We start from the raw sequence: 26,711 nt of genomic DNA, 5'->3' as shown, positions 1-26,711 counted from the left end.
ACTGCTAGGAAATATTAAAACGGAATCAAGTATTCAACAAACCAATGGATGCTTGCTGGAACACGCCTTTATAAACGGCTGTATGGGTTTGTCACATGGCATGAACACTTATGGGGGTGCCACAATAGGAAGTGACTCTGTCGCACTGCACCAGGGTCCTGAGATTGTGAGTTCAAACCACACCTGGGGTCACTGTCTGTGAGGAGTCACACAGTGCATAGGTTTCCTGTGAGTGGTCTGTCCATAGGTGCGAGTGTGTGAGTGAGTGGGTGAGTGTGTGATGCCCTGTAATGGACTGGCACCCTGTCCAGAGTGTGTTCCTGCCACGCACCCAGTGATTCCCACCATTACACTCAAGGAGATAAATCAAATACAGGTCATAAATGAATGAATAAATGTTTATGTAGGTGTGGTGTATCCTTATGATATCCTTATCCTTATTATCCCCATTAATCAATGCATTTTTCACCTTTAAATATTATTATTATAAAAAAAATAATAATAAAAGAAGCTGACTTACGAAAAACCTTCAAGTCGAACCTGCCCTCTTTATTGCCTGCACTCAAGCCATTGACTTGGCAGAAGAACTCTCTCTCATCAGAAAGCTCCACATTCACGATAGTCAGGTTTTCTCCGCCAGCGTCTCCGGACACACTGATGCGCTCAGTGTAGTTGGTGCCCTCGTCCAGCTTTTGCATGTTGAGGTCACTGTAGGAAATCCTCACTCTTTTTCCCCGGTGATCATTCTGAGGTTCATGGGAAATGTAGTTTTATATACAATGTGCTCATAGTGAAATCAAGCCTGTTGTGTTAGAACAGTTATAATTTATATTTGTAACTAAAAGATACCTACCACAAACCACTGCACCATTATTGTGCTGGTGTTTTTAGTGAATGTGTACTGGCAGCGTATTTGTGCTGATTCACCCTTATACACCTCCGTATCCCCCACCATGTCCACACTCACATCGGCCACAACTGCAAACAAAGGGAACATTAGTTAATGTCAAAAAATTTAAAACACTCAGACAGTGACCAAAAAGCTTGTGTTTAGATATGTTTAGATAAAAATATTTTAGATAAAGATAAATCTTCCCGTTGCAAAACAGCATATTTATATTCAACTATTTAAACTCCAATGTCTTTCTTGATCTTTATTTTATTTCTCACTTGTGACATTTGTGTGGGTTTACAAACCAAAGACAGACATAATATAAATACACTGTATACTTTACACTTAGAATACCTGTAGTCCAATTAAATATTCATAATATGCAGAGCGGAAAAACTGGCAAAACCAACAGTCCATTCTGGTGTTGTTATCAATGAAATTAGCTAACTCATCAAATATAAACAGTAAAAGAACACACAGCAAAATATTTTCTAATTTAATTGAGTTTATACCTTTTTATATTTGGATGGTACTATGTTATATTTTATATAAGTTTCTTGCTTATACACAACACTAGTACTGCTGTAAAAACCCATCCCTTCAGGGCACTGCAGAAAATGTATAGGTTAAAACCTCATCAAACTCCATTTCAAAGTTTATTTGATATCTAAATGACCACAAAGAGAAGGTGGATATTAACACCTTGTTTGCTGTGATATCATATGAAGAATGACATCAAAACTGTTTAAGTTTCCAAACCATGAAGTGCACAGTATAAAGTCTTATAATGTTTACTTAATGATATTTTTTATTTTTTAATTTATTTATTTTGACATAGGGCCACGTAAAATAAAGAATGTCAGTTTTTCACAACGCAAAAAACCAACACAGAGCACTTTATCTGTGTCAGGCAAGACATTCCCAGCATTTCAGCCAAACAGAAGCACAATGTAATCACATATGGCCATCTAATGTGTGAGGGCAGAGTTTTCCTGCCTAAATGATCCAGGGTCAGTCACAGCCACATAACTGGTGACATAAATTCAAAGATATACTGACCAGGCAGCAGTGAACATCCTAACAGCAGCCCAGGGTTGGCCAAGCAATCTGAAGAATGTGCCAAAGCCACGATCCCACATTAGCGCTGGCTAAGGCAGGCTAGTAAGAACAATGAGTCACTCAACTCAAAAAAGGTTAGACCGTTTACAACTGTTAACAGTTATCCCAGTTTTTATACTTTTAAAGATTCTTATTTGTCCCTAAAGGTTTCTCAAGGAACTAAAAATGTTAATAGTCTGTTTCTATTATACAGTGTTGTTTTGAAGAGGACAAGGTTGCAATTACATGCGTGCTGAATCTGTTCTTCTCTCAGACATTATTACTCAGTACCTCAGACAATGAGGTAATTCACTAGTTTCTTATTTGAAAAACTCCAGCAAAGATTTTTCTTTTAATTCTGTTGATGTCTCTCCCGTGTGTTTATTTACTGTTCCCTTAAAACCAAATTACCACACATAGTCACAGGATTGTGCCCCAGCCAGTCTGTCACATGGAAGGAGGACATAAACACAGAGGCTGACCAGGCAACTCAAGCAGCTTGTATCAAAGAAAAACGCTGTGTCTGTCATTTGGGCATGTTTTCACTGAGAAAAAACAGTTTCAGCGCCCAAAGTTAATCCTACCAGTCTGTTTAACACTAGAAGCAAACACGGAAAATGAGCAGTGCATGGCTCAAAAAGGAGACTGACATGCTCTTTGCAACCTTAGAAATACAGCCTAGATTTAATACTGGAGCATGTTTACAGTACAAGACCTATCAGGGAACTATGAGGGCTTGATTTGTGGTCATTACCCAGCACAAAATCAAATCACAGATAAACACAATGATAAATACGAATAGTACATAAAAATTGTTTAGATGTAGAGTTGGGTCTAGAATGGCACATGATTTAAATGGTGTGATTATTAAAGGCGTTGTTTTAATCATTTACAACTGAGCTACACTTAAAAGACCATCTGTGCCTTCACGAAGTAACACCTTGGATACTTTAGGATGCCATCTTTTCTAAAATGCCCATCTCAGACAAAGACGATGTCTGAGAGAGAGAACAATACTGGCGTGCACACACTACAAGGGGGGATTTCTGAAAGATGGAGAAAAGGCCACTACACCAACAGAGCTTGCATTCGTGAATTGGCTGGAATCATAACAACCCCCCAACCACTGAACTGCAGTGACTTTTCGAATGCCACATGTCTCTGTCTCAGCTCTCGCCTTATTTCAAGACCCTCTTTCACTGCCAATATAGAAAGTCTGCTTTCTCAGCCCTGCCCACACACCCCCATCCCTCTTTCTCTACAGTCAGTCTAAAAGTGCCCCGCCCACCTCACACCAACACCACCACCACCACCACCACTCTCTCCTTTCTCTCAGCATGAAGAGAATAGGCTCATGCTGAAAGGCCCCCTTTTTTTTAATTGGAAACATCTGGGATATGGGGGGAACTGGGCTTGAGGGGTGCTGTTAGAGCCACAGCTATTATGGGATTTCCACGTCCTTGGCGAGTGACAGACGAAGAGACGGAGAGGTGAGGAGAGGAGGAGAAGAGGAGAGAAGAGAAGTGGATAAGATAGTCGTTGGCCAGAGTTCAAAGGTGAAGCTGCTACATACTGACCTCATCACTCTACTTCCCCTCTGTCTGTAGTCTGAAGGTCAGTAGCAATGTTCCCTGATAGGTCCTGCTGGGGAGGGGATCAGCAGGGGTCCGAGTCCACAAAATCAGAAAAGGCTGGCTTCACCATTACTCTGTGTGTGTGTGTGTGTGTGTGTGTGTGTGTGTGTGTGTGTGTGTGTGTGTGTGGTTAGGACAAAGGTTTTCTGACTTGACTGACAAAGAAAAGCAGGGTTATTAAGTCAGAACGAGCAAAATGGTCCTGACTGGTCAAAGCTTTGATGCCTCCCTAATTATAACTTTACTAATATAATTATAAATATATCATCACTGTCCACTGAAAAACATGTACCTCCATTTTTGTGTGTTTTTGATTTATTACATCATTTAAACACAGCAGCTGTCTTTCACATTGTGTGGAAATTTCATAATGAATGGACCAGTACATATGCTCCAAAATTACTTGGAATTTAATCTTTTTACAATTAATTTCAATATAAATTCAATCTTAAATGCAACTAAATAACTTTCAATAATTAGTTTCAAACTACTCTTGCTCTCAAGGACACGATTCCAGATTTCAGTAGCATATATTTTGGAGGCATGTTGTCACCCTTGTATATATAGCCTTTGTATCTAAGATTTTAGTTATTCACATCTTCCATCACTACTGTCAAAACAGTTCAAGACTTAAGTACAAGACTAATTGTGCGTTCATTTTCAGGCTTATTTAGTTTTTAAATATTCCACAGATCTGAGCCCAGCTCTAATAAACACTGAAGCTTTTTATATACAGTTGATTAAAATAAAGTATTAAAAGCATGTGTCACTGAAGACATGGCTACAAGAGTGTGCACACACCAACCATACACACACACACACACACACACACACACACCAGCCTTATTAAACTCAGTCACATCCCGCTGGTCCCATTCACCACTCAGTCACCATTGTCACGGCCACTGCCATTCCCTCTCCCTCAGCCCCTCCTGCCGTCTCCTTACACCCTACATTGAGTAACCGCCCAACTCATTGCAGACTGAGACCCCCAGCCCTGTTCTCCTCATCCTACTGAGCTGTGTCCAACCACCCATAACCTTGAGAAGCATACCCATTGTCTAGACACCTGGGGAAGCTCAGACCCATTCCGACCACCTCCCTGAGTCCAATTCCAGAGATGAGATACTCATGACATAAAATTCCCATCGTGCCTCCCATCTTGGCTCTGCCCTTATACACTCTCACTCTAACTCTATTATGTCATTTCATAAACTCCACGTTGAGTTACCTGAGAACTGGCAAACACCACCTGGCAGCATCATTGTCATTTCATCATTATCCAAAATAAAACATGTATCTTCAAAATAGGACATTATAGGAGAAGGACAACACCTTCTTTCTATAGAAGTCAACTTAAATATCTTTTATTCTAAGCAATTTTGGAGTATTTCTATTGGTCCATTCATCATGATATTAGCTGCATCTCAACTCAGGGGCTGCATCCATAGATGGACGCATTTGTAGGCCAATTACGTCACAGCCGCGCGAGTAGGCCTTCCCAATTTGGACACTCCTTCATATTCGGCTAACAAAGGTGTCCTTCTTTTCCAGAGAAACGAAGGATGCAACAGGACTATCCTTCACCAGCTGAGACATCCCATGGTTCATTGTGTGCCGGGGGGATTTCAGAATATTGCAACATCACCAGAGGAGCGAACAGGGTTTAAACGTACTGTACTTAGCATCAAATCCAATCATTAATTTATTATCTGTAACTGCTTATCCAGTTCAGGGTCGTGGTGGGTCTGGAGCCTACCCGGAATCACTGGGAGTAAATGAAACCCACAATGACAGGGGGAGAACACACCAAACTCCTCACACAGAGCAAGACTCGGACCCACAACCTCCAGGTCCCTGGAGCTGTGTGACTGCGACACTACCGGCTGCACCACCGTGCTGCACTTAACATCAACTAATTAATGCTAAATATTAAGAAGGAAAATGTACTCTAATATTTCCTTTGTTTAAGAAGTTTATAAAACTGCAGGGAAATGTAGTGTTTATCTATAAACCTTTTTAACTGTCGTTTATCTCCCGTGGTGTTAAACGACACTGGTTGTAAATAAACAACAAATGAAGCTGAAGCAGAACACATAGCGATTAGTTCAGTAAATTATTGTTGATTGTTCAGTGCTGCTGAGCTCTGTTCATATCAGAAAGCTGTTGTGGTTACTAATATAGCCTTTCCATTTTCCACAATCACTGACTTAAATGATCGCTGTTTATTTTCAAGATTACCGTTATGCGCATTGTGTTACAACTACTGTGAGGAGAGCACGCTGGAGAAAAGAGAAATACAAGTAGCAGAGAGAGAATATTAATAAAGAGTTTGTATAGCTTGAAGTCCAGTGGGAAACAAGACATTTTACAACTGGAAGGAAACCAGAAAAAAACTGACAAAGCAGAATACACAGACGCAGTGTGCCAGGCTGCCACACGACAAAGTGAATCTTTATACTCTGCCAATCTGGCGTCATAGAGAACTGGTAAAGTGTCCACTGCCCCATTCACCGTTTCTCCATCAGAAGCTGTTGCAGCAAAAGCTGAAATAATTTGTAGATTTCTGGCGCCCAGTAGACCGTCAGAGCGAACGCAGAGTCCTAACTGAAATAAATTGAAGGAGTGCGTTTCTGATGCTCTGTCAGCCTCTAAACGTTTTTCACCTCAGGCCTCTCCTTAGTGTCCCAGGTGAGAAAGGCAGCCACCTGAAGTTCACCATGTTCCCAAGTTTGTTTGTTTGTTTGTTGACTTTTTAATCTTTTTGAAAGAAATATTTTGAGACCATCCCCGCCGCAAAGTTGACAGAATGGATTTTTTTCCCCCTTTTTTTCTCTCTCAGTCTCAGCAGTGGTTGGCTAATCGGATTAGCGGAGGTACAGAATATCTTGTCAGGAGGGGATTTGAAGCTGAGACAGACATGACTTCTCTTATCTTAGGGAGAGAGAGAGAGAGAAAGAGAGAGAGAGAGAGGGGGCAAAGAGAGAACAAGACCATACCTGGAGCCTATGTACGTCACAGCACTAAGTTATTAACAGCGGGGGAGGGCCGCACACTGGGGCTGTCTTAAAAAATAACAGTGAGTATTTGGATGTGTTGACAGAGGATGAAATAAAGAGCATGGACTCCTGAAACTGCACTGCCTGTTTGTGTGTGTGTGTGTGTGCATTTGTTGGAGCAGGACATGTGGGTGGGGGATAGGGGTCGTGCTGGATGCTGATAACAGAATTACAGTCCATCCCATGTCGCGTCTGTCCAAAGCCTATAAAAGCACCATGACATTGTGCGAAGCAATTCAAATGTGGTACCAAAGCTTACAATGTGCAAACAATAGGACGTACCTCCTCCATTGTACAGTGTACAGTGTCTCATCTGGTCCCTAATAGACAGACAAAAGCGGGGTGTGTGTAATGATAGTAGCCACAACATTAGTCTGGCATGCGTCTGCTAACAAAGCAGATGAGCTTCGGTTTCGGCAGAGCTCAATTAGATCTCCAGCTGTTTCTAGACCTCGCAGTGCTACTTCCCAAACTCTCACTGGGTAAACACACACTCCCACATACACACAAAACCCTCCAGCAAATGCAGACTTACTCTCTGAGGTGTGCTGGAAAGCAGCATCTAAGAGAAGTGGATTTCAAGAGGAAACTCGAAGGCTCGTGTTGCAAAACAATTTAAAATCTGTTGAAAGAGGTTAAGGGAATCACTGTAAACACACACAAAAAGCTTGTCTACTGAACAAATCTGTGGGTGTTTCATCTGACCTCCGACCAGTAAACTAATACAGACCATGACATTTAATGGGGGCACTATCTAAGGAAAATAACCCACCTTTAGTTGACAAGAAACATTTTCATCACCCTCAGTTCACAGCTAAAACATAAATAATGGAAACATATCAACAGGGATAAATGACACACTAAAAATACCAGTGCTGAGTATTGTTCATTCATTCATCTTCAGTAACCACTTCATCCTGATTAAAGTCACGCTAGGTGCAGAGCCTCCCTGAAATCATTGGCTGCATCACAGTCGTATACACACACATATGTGGACAATTTCACACTCAGTCACTCACACCTGCAGACAATTTCACACACTCACCCAGTCACTCACACACTTTGTGGGAGTTGTGGGAGGAAATGGGAGCACCTGGAGGAAACCCATGCAGACACAGGGAGCACACTAGAGTAGTGTTTGTTTATTTGAACTCAAGCTGTACACATCTGTATTTGGAAGTTAAATGGTCAGTAATTAGAAACTGTCAAACTATACCTACCCTTAAGTTAGGCTCATATATTAATATTCTGATTCTTATTTGGGCGGCACGGTGGCGCAGCAGGTAGTGTCGCAGTCACACAGCTCCAGGGACCTGGAGGATGTGGGTTCAAGTCCTGCTCCGGGTGACTGCCTGTGAGGAGTTTTTGTGTTCTCTCTGTGTCCGCGTGGGTTTCCTCTGGGTGCTCCGACTTCCTCCCAGGGTCCAAAAACACACCTAGTAGGTAGGTGGATTGGCGACTCAAAAGTGTCCTTAAGTGTAAGTGTGTGAGTGTGTGTTACAATGTGAAGAACTGGCGCCTCCTCCAGGGTGAGATCCCATCGCGAACCCAGGCTCTGGACTCTGGAAGTGGTTTCGGACAATGAATGAATGACTGTCTTATATTTGGATTCATTACTTCGTAAAGATTATGCTATTGTCTAAGCTAGCTACAAATCTAATGTTAAGATTGGGGCTGCACCAGTGTAATTCGTGTACATATTTACAGAGGCTGTTTGCTAACACTGCCTTCAGACTTTACAAATTACTATCTTCAGTAAAAATTACACACACTCTGCTGAGGCTGGTTTACGTGTAACCTACGCTGGGAAAACAGCCATCAGGCTCTCAACATGGTGCCCTTTCTCTATCTTTGAGGCACACCAGGTCTAATGTGCCATATCAGACCACCCACTGAGATCCCATCAATCACGAGGTATCACCAGATCCACAAACCAGACTATGTGTTGAACGAAGTGGGGACTATTTCTGAGTCCCTATAGATAACCTGCACGCTAAAGCGTCCATTGATCAGGGGCCACCTTTGTCAATAGCCACTGTTTGATCTGGTCTTCAGAAGAAAAAAAAATGTCCCTAATCTGTACATTCAAGTTTAAGGGTTGATGGTCCAGGCAGAACACCTGGAAACTGCCTGAAGGAAAGCTGAGAAAGCTTGTGGGCGTGAAGTGTGTAACAGTTTCTGGCAGGGAGGGAATTACCTGGCACGCCTCACACACCTGAGATCAAAGAGGGCAGGGGGCCAGAATGTAATACTCAGACACACTCCCAGAGATGTCTCCTGTTCTTCGTCCCTTATTCACAATTTCACCATAACCCACAAAACTCCATAATGGATCGCACACTTAAGTTTCACCATGCTTACATGGACAACACTGTCACTCAGATCCAGTAAAACGAAGGTCAAGAAGAAGAAGAAGAAGAGGAGGAGGCCTCTCTGATCCCAAGGTTCTGCCTGATCTGCCTCGTCTTTGTGAACTGGGAACTGGCACAAATCCCCGTGTGGACAAGCCTTCCTGAGTCTGACACACATTCAATACACAGTGTGTTTGCTCCCACACTAAGAAGGTCAACATCAAACATGCAAATCCCTCCAAGTGTCCACTAGGCCCTTCAATGGGAGACCACTTCACAGCCTCGGTCCAGTCCTTCAGCCACACACAAGACTTTAAAGCATGTGTCCACACCCACAGACACCAGGCAAGAAACACATTTGGCACAACTATAAGCTAATCCCCAAGAAACCTAGCGCAGGCCATGCATGTAAGATCACATTACAATGCGTGTGTAGCAATCCAGGGCACATCGACACATGTTGGGTGTAAATGCAAGAGGGTTTGAGAGCCCATAGTCAACAATCCACTGTGCATTTCCTGCTATTTCACAACATGCCACGTTCCAGAAGAGTTTTGGTCTCCTTCAGAGGTTCTTTCTCGTGATCTTAGGGACTTCTTCGTGTTGGATCTTGGTTCCTTTTAGTCCTTCCTACCCCTGGGTTATAGGGAGCTTTCATTCCTGAGTTTTGGTTATTGATCTTAGGGATCTTAGGGAGTTTCATCCTTTTAAGTCTGGGTTCCTCTGAGGATTTCTTCTTTATGAACTTAGGAAGCCTCTCCTTTTGATTCTTTGTTCCTTTCTGTGTTTCGTCCTCATGGATTGAATTTGTTTTTCAGGCAGAGCTGTTTTGGGAGAATGTCTGTTCAAGCGTAATGTGAATCATTTTAAATTAACTTTATCTAATTAAAATAGACTTTTTTATGACAATGTCACTTCTTCAGTACATTAGCACATCAGTTTGGATCCTTTCAACCCACAAACTGGGAAACAAGATCACCCTGTAGGCTGTGGCATTTATACCCTTTGGTAAATACGATATTTGATGTTGGTTCTGGATTTTGGAAGCAGAGTAGAGCTGAAGTTAGCAGTTTGTGGCCAGCATGAAAGCACTATTAGACATGGAAGCAGGCTGCAAGCTGTTGAATGATACATTACAAGCAGGACATAAGCTGGGATGATCAGATCCCCCAGACATTTCTGCACTCTATCAGCAACATGCACCACAGTCAATACCACTTTGTAAACTCATCTCAATACATGCCCATTTTAATGTTTACCCTAATTTGCTGTTTGTTGTGGCAGGCCTCCCACAAATACTGCCAAGCATGGCTCTTTTTTTTTTCCTAGGTGTAATTACCCCCCCTCGGATTAGTTGTGAGCTATCGTCTCTGCATGAATATTTCACCAGACTGGCCCGTTAGCCACTACTCAAATGTTTTATTTACAGAAACCGCACAGATTTAGGGCTGCATCAAAACCCCTTCTGCTCCACAGAGACCCCACGCTTGTATGGGTGTAACTGCAACCCACATCCTTGGCAAATGCCTTTAATGCATAATTGAGTGCTTGAACATGGCTGTGGGGGCATCAATCCACGCTGAAAGTTTATGGGAATGTGTTGGGCTGAGGAGTTCATCGGAATGTATTGTGCTCTAAGGTGAAAGAAGGCTGAATTGGACTAACATGAATCCATCTGGCTCCACCGGGACATGGTTCATCCGAGCTGCAGCACCACAGGTCGATTCATCTGAGAGCCAGATCCAAAGCCCAAGAGGCTAATCAAAGCCAAATTAGCATTACAAAGCGATGCAATCAGAAAAGCCCATGGGTAAATGAAATAATAACGCGTCTATAACAGGCTTCTGATTAGCCGAGGGGGGTGACTTTATTTGCCTAATGGGGCAAGAGGGTGAAAAACTACAAGTGAGAACATAATTTGTATCATTTGAGCCCTCTCAAGGAATGTGAAGAGCATGGGCTGCATTTTATATTAAGTAGAAGAGGAGGTGGAATTAATGGCCTAAAAACATATTGAGTCAACTGACAATATTAGGTCTACAAATGTGTTTTAAAGCATTGCATTGTGTATCATATAACTGTAATACAAACTTCAAAAGTTCTCCCGCTCTCTAGTCATTTTATGGTGATAACAAACGTGCATCAAACAAATTTTTAGTAATTTTGTTTTTATAATATGACATTTACCATTTTAATAGTATGCAAAAGTTACCATAAAATGACAAAAAGCAGAAGAATGGCTTCGGTACGATGAAAAAAAGGTGATCATTTTGTGACGGTTCTTGCCTCAGAGTAAGACAACAGCAGCACTTCTTCTGAGAACAAGGGTGAACTGCGTTTTATCTCAGTGTTAAAATCACACTGAAAGAGATAAGCTCAGTTGACATTAACAAGAAAAGGTCAGGTCTAAAACCGGGCCTAAGACGAAACTCAAATCAGCCCCTTCTCTACTTTTCTGTTATTAAAATGCTAGAAATAGATCCTGCTCCTGTATCTCATCACGTCCCATGACGGTTGGCTCTAACAAAAGAACCTCTTGTGTGAAGGGAGTGTGGTTAGTGAATGATGAATTAGTTGAAAGGAGAGAAAGAGGGTGTGAGGAAGGCTCCTCCAGCAGCAGGGTTGGCTCCAAAAATAACGGGGTCCTCCCTGATTTGTGTAACATTATCATGCCCATGAGGAGAAATAAAGGGCTCTGCTTACTCTCTCTTGTTTAATTCAGAGATTTCACTGCAGTTCTTTCGGTGCTTTTGGCACTGAAATATGTTGAAAGTGACTGGCAGATGACAAAAAGAAAAACACAGCCCTAGTGCCCAAGCTTGCCATGGATTAGCCAATCACCATTCTGCTTTTCCATCAGTGCTCTGGCATGTCGCCACTGCTCGAGGTCCCCTGATGCAGATTTGAATGTAGTGGACCAACCCTCCTCTTCAGAACTCTGGTCTGACAGGCAGTAACAAGCTCCCTACAAAGGCCCAATCCACGTCTTTCATCCAAACCATCAGAGGGTAAGGCGTGTGTGGGGGGAAGGAGTGAAGTCTAAGATGTACCCATGTCTTACCCAGACTGGGGGAGGGTGGGTGTTCCAGCAGCATGTAGAAGCACCCCTGCAGGGCGTGTCTAACGTCCTCAAAGAGAATAGCCGAGTGATCACAGGTGTGCTCCATCATTAATGAGGCCAGCACTACTTACGTTCCCCACTCCAGCCCACTTTTCCTGTAAAGCAGACGGGTCATCGGTAGACCCTTGGCTAATGAGAGGTCTCTTATCTCAAATCCTACATTTCCAACAGCCTGGGTTGGGATCTGGGGAAGTCTGGGCAGAGTGAGTGACTGCAGAGTGACTTCTGTGTCCTGTGTCGCAGCATGAGTGGTTTTGATCATGTCGGAGCGGGGCAGGAAAAATTGTAGCCTCAGGGAAGACTTAGCAGCTACGAATGAGGATGAAGTGGAAGGGATGTCAGGCTAAGAGAAGATGTAAGGGATGCCACACTGGTTCAGATATAACCCAGCATTAATTCTAGTTTAAGGACTGTGAAGCCAACTATTGTCTCTACATCCTTTCGCTATCCTTCGGCTTAGAAAACAATTTACACACCACAGAGCTGTTAGCATATAGCCTCTTCATATTAACTCCACGTGCCTTAAGAGACAAGCTCTAGGATTCCTTTACAAATGCAGGGTTTGCTTGACGCCCACACTGCGGTAAACTTTCGCCTCCTCAAGCTCCACACTAAGGCCTGGAGGCCTGAGGCGCCGGATGTATTCACAACAAACCGGCTGTGTTTGTCATTACAACATGGTCTTAGCTGCAGGGAAGACAAACACAGTCTCGGTCTATAAAAAGCACTGCCGTTACCCTGTTAGGGCAAAACCAGACACGGTGACACTGAGCAGAGTGTTTCCAAAATGGCAAGAAAAAAGAAGAAACAAAGGCTGATGCTGTTTATTCGCCCTCCTAATCTTCAGTCTAGGGTCATCCATGTGATGGAGGTAATCCTCGGAAGCCAATAACATCAACAGTACTTGACTTGTTTTACAGGCACTTGTGAGGGAGAGGGACCTTGAGGGAAACTACTGTTTTGGCTGCCTGGGAGAAAGCATAACCACTGTGGGATGAAGACAGCGTTTAACGATCAGGAACTTGAGGTCACGTCAGTGTGATGGGGCACACAGCTGCAAACAATGGGAGAGTCTCTCTGGTTCCCACGTAAAGGGCAGGCGCAGCTGGTGGAGGGGAGATTACCCCCATTCACACCTGTCCCATGAGCTTGTCCTATGGTTTGTAAGGGTCGGTTGGGGCTGGAGGGGGCAGGACCACACATTGTGATTGACAAATGCAAATCTTGTCTGGTTTTTCAATCTCGCTCAGACCAAAGCTGAAGTTTCCGCTCACCCACGCTCCACACGCCCTGCTCGAGGTGTTTGTGTCACAGAATCCGGAAACGCCTGATGAGCCTGCTGGGAGAACTACAGCAGAGGCTCCAGGCTACAGGGACTACAAGTTGTTGCCGTTTGGCCATTTTCCAGCACAATGCTCTCCTGCCTGGCTTGCAGACTGTTTGGGTACAGCAACAGAAACTGAGGGAGAAATCATTGGTTTTTATGAAGATATCATTCATAGAGTTTAAAAGGGTAAAAAATCTGAAAAAAAAAAATTAACACATTCATTTGAGGAACCCAGCAACCCACAAACTGTGATAATAAACAAAAAACAATCAATTCTTGTGGGATGCCCACGTCAGTAAAACAAGACATTCTGGATGTGTGTGGCTAAGCTGAGCTGTGGCTCATTCTTATTTAAAAGAACAGGCACCAAAACCATCTATACTGAACAGGGTTGTTTAAACAGTGGGAGAAAGCACCTGTGGTGTTTGATCCTTGTGGTATTTTGACCAAAGCAGGTTTCATTATTCAATTTTTGATTGTTATCAAAATAAAAACATTTATAAAATTCAGAGGTTGTTTGGTTACCATTTGCTAGCTCTCTTGAAACTGATCTAAAGTGTTTACAAAGCCCCAGTGTTAGTAAGTGAGTAAAAAACAAACAGTCTCAGTCAGGTATACCTAGGCTTTCTCTCTCTCTCTGCTCATGGCAGAGGCATCTGGAGATTTTACGACAACTGAGAGAACTCCAAACATTGAAAGCACAAACTAAAATGAGGACCGCTCTACTACAGCTCCATAGGTGGGTAATACTGATTTATATTTTCTGTTTTGGCTCACTTAAGGTGGAAATGTCTCCAAACCCAGGAGAAAGCTAACTGTATTACTGAACGTGTTACACAACTAAACAGTTCGAGTTCTAAATTTAGAATATAAAGAGTTTCTGTGGTAATTCAAACAATGAATAAAAACTTACAGGCAATTTCAAGTTCAGTCACGTACAAACAACATTCATTATGTTCCCTCAGACAAACCATTCCACCTTAAAAGATGCAGAGATTAGAACTGTGTTTCCTCACAAGACCCAGAGCTGTCTTCACTTGTAGAAAAGGCCAAGAGTAGATAAACTTTAAGCATCAACACAATAAAATTGTTGCTGACATGTATCTCTGAAATGGTAATGTTAAAGAACCCCAAAAAACCTCTTAAAGAAACAAAAACACATTGAAAATTTTCAAAGCAGAAAAAGGCAAATGGGTAAAAATTTAGATACACGGTTTTATTTGGCCATCAACAATGTACAGTAATCAAACAAATTACACAGAGTATAAAACTGTGCATAGGATAGGTTATTTATTTTCTGACCTACTGACTTTTCTATTTTAATACAAAACGTTCTTGTGGCTACGTGCAGAGTGAGTGCACAATTATATGGTAGACCATTTAATTTCCCCCTCTCACCTTTCACTTTGATGTTCAAAGTGTTTAATTACAGGTTTAATTTCCATGTAATCACTCAGCCCACAAAACAAGAAGATTGTTGAGGTGAAACAATCCTAGTGAGAGAAATAAAAAAGAGAATGGGGGACAGATTTTATTCTACTTTACTCTACAAACACAGACTGGGGCAGTCATTCTAGGGTCCTTCAGCTTCACTATTCCAGACGCCCTGCTCTTACTTTTTTAGAATGAAAGTCAAAACTGGGATCGTTTTTCGCCCAAACAATCGCCTCACGCAATCCACTCTACATACTTTGACATACAAGTGATCTTTTAACAGCGCCTAATATTGAGGGAGACGAGGAGGAGGTCCTTGATCTTTAAGTATCTCTTTGAAACGCAGAGTTCAAAGATAAAGACCAATCGCCTTGATCTATGGGCCAAGGCGACCCTAAAGGAAAACACTTCATTAGTCTGCGGCACAGACTGACAGAAATCTCTTTGTTCGAGTCTGAAAGCTAAACAATAGAATTTTAAGATATCTGATTTAGCTATCAGTAGTGTGTGACTGAAATGTGACCCTATGGTTTTGATTATAACTCTCTGTTCTCATTGCTATAACTCAATCAGAAAGATTGTGGGTGCTCCAGGACATTAGACCTAATTTTTAGAAACACAAATAGATTTTCTAACAAGTACACATCCATTTTAATGATGTTAGGAACTACAACAATAAAAGGCTCTGGCACTGTTCGTTTTCTGTTTGGGAAGTTTCAGATGAGATGCAGGTGGCTGCGTGATGTCGGAATTAGCAACATTCCTTCAATATTTCTTACATATAAAACACACATGCCTGCAGGCCTGAGCTGTGAAACAAATGGCCGTGCAGACAGATCAGTGTCATTCACAGCTTTTCCAATGAGAGGCACAATCTGGCGGGTATTTTGTCAAAAAAAAAAAAAAAAAAAAGAAAGAAACCTCCCTCTGAAGTCTCGCCAGTTCATTTAGGCTCCATCAATCCCAGCGTGCCTTGCTCTCGCCACCCTGCCACACTGGAGCAGGTCCAGGACACTGTTTGGGAATCCACAGCAAACTTGAAGACAGACTTCTGTTTTTTTCTCCCCTTGGGCAATGCTCCACTCACCAAGACTTCTGGAATCTGGATGACACTGGACACCCCTACTTGTGGTCCAGGGTTGGTTTGATGTATTGTCGATGCAATTAATGCCAGCAGCTCGCTGGCGAGAGTCAGCGAAGTTAACTTGATAAAGAATGCCATTAAAATAGGTTTCATCTTCCACTGAGATGTTTTGCCTCTGGACATTAGAAGAAGTGATAGTGTTATTACTTAAGGAAATGATCAGCTGAGAAGTATGTACACCACGCTTCAGGGAAGACGTAAACAAGGCAATTAAAACAAAGAAATGAGGAAAACGTTTGCTCCAGGAGCCTATGACATGAAATAAGAACTGGGTGATAACAGGGCTGTCGCGGTGAAAGAATATACCGTGTGGTGTTTTAACGGGGCTCAACATTGCGATATGCGATAAGATTACTGCTCCAATTTATTTAATTTATACTGATTCTAGTTCTACACTCCTCACTGTCACCTGAAACCGGCCTGAGCTGTTCCTTCTGAGGTGCTGTCCCTTTTCTCCTCTTACCCCCAATTTTCCTGCCAGTCGAGGGGATCCCACCAGTGACCTCTGGATCTGAATCCACTTTACAAACCTTTAGGTCCCTGACATACCTGCTGAACCTGCTTCCACCAACATTGGCAGCTGTTAAATCTCAAAATACATATAATGAAACAATAAATATAATGGAATGGCTTACTCACTTAAAATATTCCTTCCATTCTGTTGGTTCTGTGTGTGGTTGGTTTGTAAAAACTCAGGCCTGTTTTCCTAAGCTCTGTAATTAAGCACTTGAGATATCTCATGCAACGTTATCTCTGCTGGTCAATACTACAGTTCCTGCCATCAGCTGCAAGAGCAGGTGCCAGTCGGTTGGGGGTGTGGCAGACATGCTGCGTTGTAGCTCCTCCCACCCTGCAGGAGGCGCTGCTGAGTGATTTTTCAGTTGAACCTGTGGACTGTTTCTGTTATAATTGGGCATGAACAATGTTAGAAACAGCAGGTAGACCCAAGGGATTAATCTGCAGTGGACAGTGTGCGCCAGACTTTTAGCTCCACGAATGTTCCAGTGTCCATCTAACGGTGCTTTCTGGCTTAAAACTAAACTCTAAATATTTGAAGTGACTTTCACAACACCACTGTAATATATCAAGGAATTGTTTAGTTTTTCATTAAATGAAGTAGCGTCAGAACATATCACCTTTAGAATATAAAAACTAAACAGGAAAGAAACTGACCTCAGGGTCAGGATTACTGCTGTCTGGCTGTGACACGTCTGGAAACATTCATAATTTACAGCTAATAATCTCAGACATCCTGGAGGGTGATCGATAATGTCAATATGGTGGCGTAATCACACAATAGGCCAGAGCATTCACAGCTTGTGTGTTTTTTCTGGATGATTTATTCATGGAATTAAGTTACTTTGCAACAAAGACATCAATTCCTGCACAGTCGTCCTAAAGTAGGACCTTCTGTGGATATGGGTCAGCCAGAGACCATATTAAAGCAAAGTATTGAAGAGTAGATCCTGGAAAGATTATGCAGGATGCCACTTAATAAATTCAAGAGAATCCCTGGATACAGTTAAGTCATTTTCATCAAACAATGACACTGCTGGCAGTATTCAGTCTAGAAAGAGTGCGTTTGACAATAACTCCCTTCTGTCCCCATCTTTAAATGTATCTTTGATAAATGACAGAGCAGGACTTCATGCATAGCTTTCAGCTAAATCTAGAGAAACGCAGCTGGTAGGATTTTATCACAGTAAGCTATCTTTAAGTCCATACCATCTGTGTTGACATTTTTATGATGAATGGTTGATTTATTCACTTGGAGGAATGTACAAAGTATTTCTGAGAATGATCAAAGAGGACATGAATTAAGAAACAAGACAAGACCTCATTTCTTGTCTTAAGCTCCTAGTTGACTAAAAGGAAGCAGGCCCAGGAAGAAAGATAGTTTCCGAAAATTAACCATATTTTGCCAAGATCACTTATTTTAGCCATTGCAGAAATCCTAGCAGAGATGTTTAAGATGGAACAACGGCCTTTGATTAGTGCTTGAAAATCTGGAAGTCATAACCTTTGGAAAAGACAGCTCCAAGTACAGGAGGAAGGAAGTTCAGGCTAATTTAATCAAACGTCATTTTCCTCCTCTCCACTGATAAACTTGTTCCGGAGGTTCCTCTGTCGTCCCACACATTGTCATGAATATGTGTGCACAGAAATGAAGTTTGCAGTCATGCTTAGTGAGAGGAAACTGGCTACAGACCACAGAGGTTACAGCCTGGTAATCAGAGTAGAAGATAAATGGATTTTGAAGAGTGAATGAGACTATCAGACGTTGAACAAAACACCTTACTAACGAAAGCTGGTGTTAAAGGAACAGTAGGTTGTATTTTTACCCTAAAATTTCAGTTTCAAAATTGTTGTGATGTTTCACTGCCCTGTTATAGGGAAAACAGAGCCTCTGTCTTTTTCAGTATTCTAACTGCAATATAATAATCTCACTAACCCTAACCTCCAAGTATCTACACTTCCATTCATTATATAAAACCATCTAACTCTCATAAATGGGACACACAAAAAAAGCTAAAACTGCATCAGCATTGTGATACTGGGATTTTTTGTTCTCTGAGTCTCAGACCTATCATGAAAACATGCTTATCTTTGACAATAAAAACTCCAACCTCTTATGGCAACTTTCATGAGGCAAGCCATAAATCTTGGCTGGTGGGGACAGCTGGGGCCCAAGAGAGAGTCTGTGTAAGCCAACACTTACAGGGCATGAGGTTAAAGACTAAAGACATTGGGCATAAATAAAAGAACCACCACGAAGGCTCCAAGCACCATAAAAAGAAGTGCCTGTGTGACTGTATAATTTGTGAGCCACAGGATACACTCCAAATGGTTCTTTCATTCACCCTGAAGCAAGATTTACCTAACTTTGTAGTCCATTAAAAACTCTTTCAGCTCAATGTAGTCTAGGACTTTCACACACTGAACAGGGGAAGCCCCTTTTAAAATTAGATAACTAGTTTATACTAGGATTCAAACAGTCTTCTACATAATACCTCAAAAAGTTTTGAAGAAAGTGTGTTTTTTTGTAAACAAGAGATGATGCAAAATTCATATTGTTGAGGTTTCTTAACACTGGAACAGTAGTATCCTTGGATTTCTTGCAATCTGAAAGTTTAGGGTGAAATAGCTTCGCGTTACCATCAATGATTAATGAGCCCGACAGTTAAGTCATCCATTTTTTTCTTTCTAGTCCTCCAAATGTCCATACAAGGCTCTGCATTAAGGCCAGCTGTCTTGGCATAGATATAACACCTGGCTAGGTGCGATACCTACTTGTCAGTCATCGTTTTTATTAAAACAGACTGGCTTTTTTTATTTTTAAGTCTTGTCAACAGTCTTTCGACATTTCTCATCTAAGCCTTGTTTAACATCAACACATTTGTCTGGAACAGCCTTGCTTTTGTAAGAAGCCTGCTGGAGAATCCCAGCAGCAGTCTGAGGTTAAGTATCCCTATCAAGGGCACAGCTACAGCAGTCAGCTTCCTACAGGGGAATCAAACGAGCAACCCACCAACAACATGAGAGGTCAATGGATGGCTGAAATGGTCTTTCAGCCTTCACCCACATTAAAACAAATAAATCCATAGTCTATGCAAGTTTCTAAGGTACAAACATGCAAATGGTCTGGTAGACTACCCACTGTGATGAGAAGAAATGAAGGTAAGAAATTTCAGCCAAAATCATTAATTCCTATAATAACTCCCAGGTGGGCAATTCCGCCAGGTGCCTCACATTTCCACTGTTACCATCGCCTGTCTCTCCTTTATAAATGAAAGCTTACCTCATATTAACAGACCAAAACTGTATTTACACATCCCACATTCTGAAGGAAGGTTCACAAGCCCTGAGTGCAATTTTCCAAACATCAACAAAAGAATAGTGTAACTTGGGCACATTCCTCGACTTAAAATCGCTTCCCTCAGAAAGATTATCCCCGACCACAGTGGAAAATATTCTGTTCATAATGTACTTCGTTACTTGGCTAAAAGAAAATTATCATTGTGGACATTGTGTTCCAAAAACGAAATTCCTGGGAGCAAAGCAGCTGAAAACAGTGTTGAGAATTAGACCAGAGCAATGAGCTGACAGTGAGGGTTGATTCAGTGTGTTAAAATTTTAACCGTGAATACACTGAATACACTGAATAAATGTTTGTGTGGAGTTTAAGTCAGAGGTTCTTCAGGCCCAACACAATGCACAGTGTTTCTTCGACATGGAACTGATTAACTCGTCTGTTTCACGACTGCCTCTTTGGTGTGCTCCTGTCTTGTTTTAATTCAGATAGTTTTGACAGGTGTGAATACTCAACCCCTACTCACATCCACAAAATTAAAACGGTGTGTGGTCAGCTGAAAAATTTCAGCCAACGTTCAAGACAATCCTGCTGCTGCTGGGAGAAATGTCAACATGATAGTCTTCACAAAACGGCGAAATTCAAAGTTAGATCATGCAAATTTAATAAATAATCTGTATAATGTTTCTGTTGACAATTATTTCATTCTTGCTCCATGAGTTAATGTTTTTAATAGGAGAGAGGCAACAGTGAACAAACTGTCACAATATGGTCAGCACTGAAGTAGACGATGTGTTTTTCTTGTCCAGAACTTGGCCTGGACCTCTATTTTTGGAAAATATTTAAGCATCAATTAGAGGCAAAATATTGGTCAGAAAATTCACAACTACATATGTCCTCCATGTAGGGGTGTGCGATATAACAATATCAGATTGTGAAGGACTAGAATTTGTCCACGATACACCATTACAGGGAAATCGTTGGATCGTGCTAAGGCACAAACAGTCCATTGCACTCCATTTACATACTGTGTACATATTACACGTCAGCCGAATGGGCAGACTCCTGAAACACCGGTAAGGTAAGTGAGTCCTCTAAAAAAAAAAAGTGGCGCCACAAAGCCTGAAGAGTCCACAAGCGATTCACTCACACACAAAGCATACCAGCGCTTACGAAGGTTGTCCCCTTCAAAACAACTGAAAAATTTCCCTGTGGATCACAGCTATGGCCGTGTAGCTTGGGCTCTCAGCTTTAACGACACGTCAGTCAAGTCTGTAGACCAATCAGGGACGGTGCTCAACCAAGGAGGTGGGTAAGCAACCATGCTTCTGTGCCTAACAGACATGAACATCGAGAGACAACGCAGAGAGTTTTATATGGCAACAGCAATCAAAATAAACAACAATCGAAACAATAAATACATTTTCGAAGCTTAGATTCTGTTCACTATCTGCCCTTTCCCTACTGAGACCATTTAAACACAGGAGGGGAGTGAGGGAGGTGGCTCCCTCCTTCCAATGAGCTTGGCCTTATTAAAGGGGAAGAATACTGGGTCAGAAACAAGACTAAACATCAGAATAAATCTAGGTGAGTCAGAACTTTCCTGTTTGTTGAGGGAAAGAAGCCATTTGGAGAGGTGCATGAGATTAGTTTATCAAGGAAGGTAAAATGTTGCCATTAGGCCTAGATAATACAATTTTTTTTCTGCAGTAAAATGAATAATTTTCCTTATGGAGAGGTTGGGGTCTTTGAAGATTCCAAATTAAATTTAGAAAAGTGCTAAACATGTTTTGTTGTTTTGATCATATTTCACCACTGAAGATTCACTTCAATATCTGAAAAAATTATAAAGGGTTTTTTTTTGTTGTTTTTTGGGTTTTTTTGCCATATCACCCACCCCTATCTCAAAGCTCTCAGGACCAAAACGCCCGCTCCCCGACAAACACAGCAATATAAAATCATTCCTAAAAATTTGAGAGCATTTAACATCTGTTTTATTATATTTACTGCCAGGAAACTCAAGTCCTAACAAACACAAAGGACTGACACACCCAAAGAAAGTTGCCCGTTATTCCAAACCATCTTTCTACACATAATTTGTCCCTCAGACAGAGGTTGAGGACAAACACAAAGAACTGAGCGAGCGTGACAGCAGCGTGATGGGAGGAGTCTGTACGCTGAGTGGGGGCAGACACATGAATATGCATGTGCATATGTAAGCTCATATCTACGTACTGGATCTGCCATTACAGACTCATTGTCGTTGATTATGAGCTCTGCAGGGAGCCGTGAGCGAGTGGAGAAAAGGATGGTCGTGGCAGGATGTTGGCAGTGTGCCCTGGACACTGAGTCCTGCTGGTGGGTCTCCTTTGACACTGATCTCAGGCCTGTCCTGCACTTTGTTTTATAATGAATTGTAATCAAATACACACTTATCAGAATACTAGCCTGTTTGTTAGTAATAATTGTATTAATGATATTAAGAATGTTCACCAGTGGGACCTACAAATATGAATACATTTTATATGTACATCTTATACACCTGAACAAGACAACGAAATACCATCCGTACATTTAAAATTTTGAGAGTCCAGGTAAATCATCAACATTCATAATGTTTAATTTCATGAATAATTTTAGTCAATGTAACTCTAAAAGTTGTCCTGTGATTCCAGTCACATTCTCTCAGGTAACACTCTTTCATGGGTGTAATTTGGGTGGTGGAACCTTATCTGAAATCAGTGTAAAAAGATATCCAGAGCCAAGCGAGAAGTATGTGGACTTTCCCTGTAGGTCAAAAAACGATGCCACCCTCTTGCAAGGATGAGCAGCAACATGCAAAGTAGCCACACTCTTTGAACTTGCAGGGGCTTGCTCCTGCCTTCAGACCACTCTCTTGAAAGGCCAACCTCAAACATGATGAGCCTCAAAGAGAGAAGGGCAGGCTGTTTATGGGGTTGGGGATGACATTTAGTAATTTGACATTTTGGAGAAAGGGAACGCTGTGTTTACCTGAGTGGTTGGCTCTGCAGTGTAACAATTTCTTGTCCAATATTTAGTGGCCTGTGTAAACTCTGAGGACTCTCGGCCAAAAGAATTTCACTCGCACACGCAGCGGACTGCTGGTAGGAACATATGGTAATTTATAACGAGCCAAGGAATCTTCGAGGGATGTATGTGGTTTCAAACCAAAACAAAAGAGCCTGGCAATATTTACTGTAGAATGCAGCCACGAGAAGGGAAATGCTAACTTCAAAAATAACTTAGTGAGAACGACTAAAAAAAGCACAACAAAAGGAGCAAGGCACAGGATTCCAATGTATTACAATTGAAGGGACAATAGAAGCTCATGGGGTGTCCTATTTTGGAGCATTTTTGCCCGAAGTGAGCTGAGAGGAGGACATAAATTCATTTGTTGGCAGCTTCTTTGTTGTAAGAGGACACTCTGAGCCGAGACAGGGCACGTCAAATATGACATACACTCCGCATTGAATTTCAAAACCACTGAAATTCATCCCATGCTTTTCAAAGGCGTAATGAGACATGTGCACACTCATATATGTGTACCCACTACAGAGCCCTGTGGTCAGTAAAATGCACTAATTTGCCTTGTTATAAAGTCACACTCTATCTGCAGCAAATACTACATGTGTAGCTGATTATATTCTCCTCTTGGCCCAATTGTAGCTGAGTGTGTTGTAGTGCGTGAAGTTTTTTGTTTGCAGTGGGCCTTTGAGGTTAACGTAGCTAATGGAAATCTAAATTGCACTAATTATAGTGTATTTTATAGGAAGCTATTGATACTATATATATAGATATATATGCATTGAATAATGCAGTCAGCACACTGGAGAAACTCCATCTTTTAGCAGTAAATATGTTAGCTTAGCTCAATATTAGTTAACGTTAATGTTAATTCATGATTAGAGTGTTAGATTGTGTGTTAGCTTTTATATACTACCAGGAAAACTAACATACAGCACAACAGAAATCGGACTTTCTTGGTAGTACAGAACAGAATAGTATTTCTACATGTGTTAAGTGGGACAGCTACAATTGTGGGGAAATGCTATTCTGTTTGGTTTGTTTACATTCAGCGGCTCAGCATCATTTAATGTGGAACGGGTTGTTTGAGGGGAAGAAACGACTGTTGTTTGTACATGTCTGATGTTTAACTTGTCTGAATGTTTTTATTCACTGTTTGAATTTCCTCAGAAACTCATTTGTTGTTTAGCTTTTGTAGCAATTTCAGTAACACACTTAGCCATCACTCGAATCTGAAAACATTCCACCTTAAGTAACCCAAAAGAGCAAAAATATGTCAATATTGCCAACCTATGGAGAAGGAACAGAGCGATATCCTCTCCTCAGTTTGTGTTTCTCAACGTTTGCCTTTCCTTTGCTGTGAGCAGAGAGGGTGAAAAACTAGCACAACAGACAAAGACAGTTTGTTTTTTACTCACTTTCAGCCACTGGGGCTTTGTAAACACAATATAACATTTACAAGTACGCAACCAAACAGGAGAGCTAGCAAACAGTTACATTTATTAAATAATGCCACCACTGTATTGCATTAAATCAGAAAAAAAGGAAGAACCCAGATGTATGAATTTATTTTGCTTCAGCAAATTCAGCCTGTTTTAAAACGTTCTGCTTGCAGTGTTTTTGGCTCAAAAACCTGTGCTTCCATGTGTAAACATCTTCAGACTGCGATCCTCTGATGGAATGTCTGTAAAATCAATAACAGTATTTTTCTGCAAACTAAACTACACAAAGAGCCTGAAACCTCCAGCCCTCTCAGAGTGGCAGAATAGGCTCCCAGCCAAGTGCTGAGTAGGAATGGGGGATATCTGGGTATGAGAGCATGAGAGAGGAAGAGAAAAAGGAGTGGGAGGAGGCTTCTGAAGTTGTGGAGGATGGGGTAGACTGGAAGACTGGAGCACTGAATATGTACTGTATGACTGTAACCTGAGGGACCCCTTCCTACACACACACACACACACACACACAGACACAAACACACTTCCATCCAACCACAAAATCACAAACACCCACATCAGACTGTGTGGAATAGGATGGGCACCAGGTGTGCAGCTGTCTTCTGAGAAAACAAAGGAAAAAAGTGAAAAATAAGATAAAAGACAATGGAACCAAGCGGTGGGCGATGTTCACTTTATGTTCAAAATACACATTATATACCAACATATTGTGACTTTTTCTAAAACCGGTCCTTGTTGAAACACAAATTACAAGTTTATCATGAGTGGGTGGGGCTAAAGTGACAGATTGAATGGTTGTATATGTTTTAATGATGATTTTGCAATTAATTCAAAACAGGTTTTTGCAGATGAGTTTGCATTTATGGGTTGTGGGGACTGGGGTGCCTCATATATATATATATATATCTGTGTGTGTGTGTGTGTGTGTGTGTGCAGAATAAAGGCGGATAACTTTGACTCTGTAACTGATTACTATGTAAAGTATGCAGATACTTTATACTGAATATTGATTTTGTTTAGATGCTTTCTTTCATCCACCAAATCTGTCATTTTAAAGGAACCATGATGTTGCTGAATGTTCTGTAGGACTGAAGACACTTTACTCCACAGTAATGTGATTTCATATAATAGCAATAAGGGCGAGGGGTGGTGGGGGGTAGCATGCTAGTGGTTTAGGGGAAGATTCTGGCTAAGATGATATCTGAGGACTTTTTCAAATCCCCCTCACAATGCTGGGATTGCTGCCAGATCCCAGATCAGCCTCCTGCCAGATTCAGCCTCAACGGCATGCCCCAGATGGGGCCCACGAAAACTGATTGGCCGTTTACAACCGGTTTAATACTGCATATTGGAAAAACGAGTTAAGCTGGTTAGAACCGTGGAGAATAATAATGAGATAAGGCTAAAGCATCACTGGGGACACGACCTGCAAATTAAAGTCTTTTATCAATACATTCAGCTTTTCCTCTTCATTCAAATGCTATTAGCAAAAAATGGCATACTGCTTGCTTCAACAAACACCACTAAAAGAGAGATATAAAATCCTCTATTGTGCTTCTAGGAAGGGAACAGAATCATTTAAGCACCAGAATATGGCTTCCATTTTTCAGATTTCACTAGCTTAGAGAGACAGTCCATCAGTGGCCCAATAATAAACACAGAATTCTCTTTACATAACATTACAGCACAATAAATTCAATTTCATTTCCCTTTCACGCTTTTTAGAAATTCAATGAAGGAGTGGCTCTTGGAGAACAAGGCAGCATTTTCTCGGTTCTGTTTCAATTATATGAAGAAAAAGAGAAAGCTGGCACGCATCCATTGCAAATTCTTCACCCCCCCTCGCTGCGCTTGGATGACTGCTGTTCGTTCTCATGCCCAATTACTACGGTCAGCCTCCAAGTTTGACCACTGTATCTTACACCCAACTCAGCTCATCTTAAACAAACTCTCTTTTTTGTGCACAGAGGTTTAGCCAATAACAATTTTCTTTTTCCTGCTAGTAAGTTTCCTAAAACTGCCTGAATCCAAAGAGTAATTTTCCATTGGTATTCACAAAGACGGAATCCTTCTCTTTCTCCATATACAACAGGAACTCCAACACAGATCACAAGCTTTAATTGAATTATAAAAAAGCCAAATCTCCCAAGCCTACAGCCAAAAGCAAAATGTAGTCAACTAAGCTTGCCTGGGTCTTGTCCCAACAAGGTTAGATGCTTGTTTTCCTTTGCGCTTTAGAAAACAACCCGTGTTTACTCTGAGTGAATTTGGTCACTAAGGTTTCTGAAATCCTGCGGAAGGTTTTTTTGAAGCTCTACTGAAAAGCCTGATAAGACTTTGT

General features: G+C 41.5%; 1 protein-coding gene across 4 annotated transcripts in view; it reads right to left on the bottom strand.

Moving 5' to 3' along the window:
* mcama (melanoma cell adhesion molecule a) overlaps positions 1–26,711 on the bottom strand; it is a 48,373-nt gene that overhangs the window by 14,542 nt on the left and 7,120 nt on the right. For all 4 annotated transcript variants that reach the window (XM_066659614.1, XM_066659612.1, XM_066659615.1 and 1 more), the window contains exons 2-3: positions 854–978; positions 521–746 (exon numbers count right to left, since the gene is read on the bottom strand). In XM_066659614.1, the coding sequence (XP_066515711.1) occupies positions 521–746; positions 854–978 (351 nt within the window). The remainder of the gene's footprint in view (positions 1–520; positions 747–853; positions 979–26,711) is intronic.

The sequence above is a fragment of the Hoplias malabaricus genome, chromosome 2 (genome assembly GCF_029633855.1).
Source record: "Hoplias malabaricus isolate fHopMal1 chromosome 2, fHopMal1.hap1, whole genome shotgun sequence".
Taxonomy (NCBI): Eukaryota; Metazoa; Chordata; class Actinopteri; order Characiformes; family Erythrinidae; genus Hoplias; species Hoplias malabaricus.
Note: the sequence above shows the minus strand (reverse complement) of the source record. Positions and strands in the feature narration are given on the sequence as shown.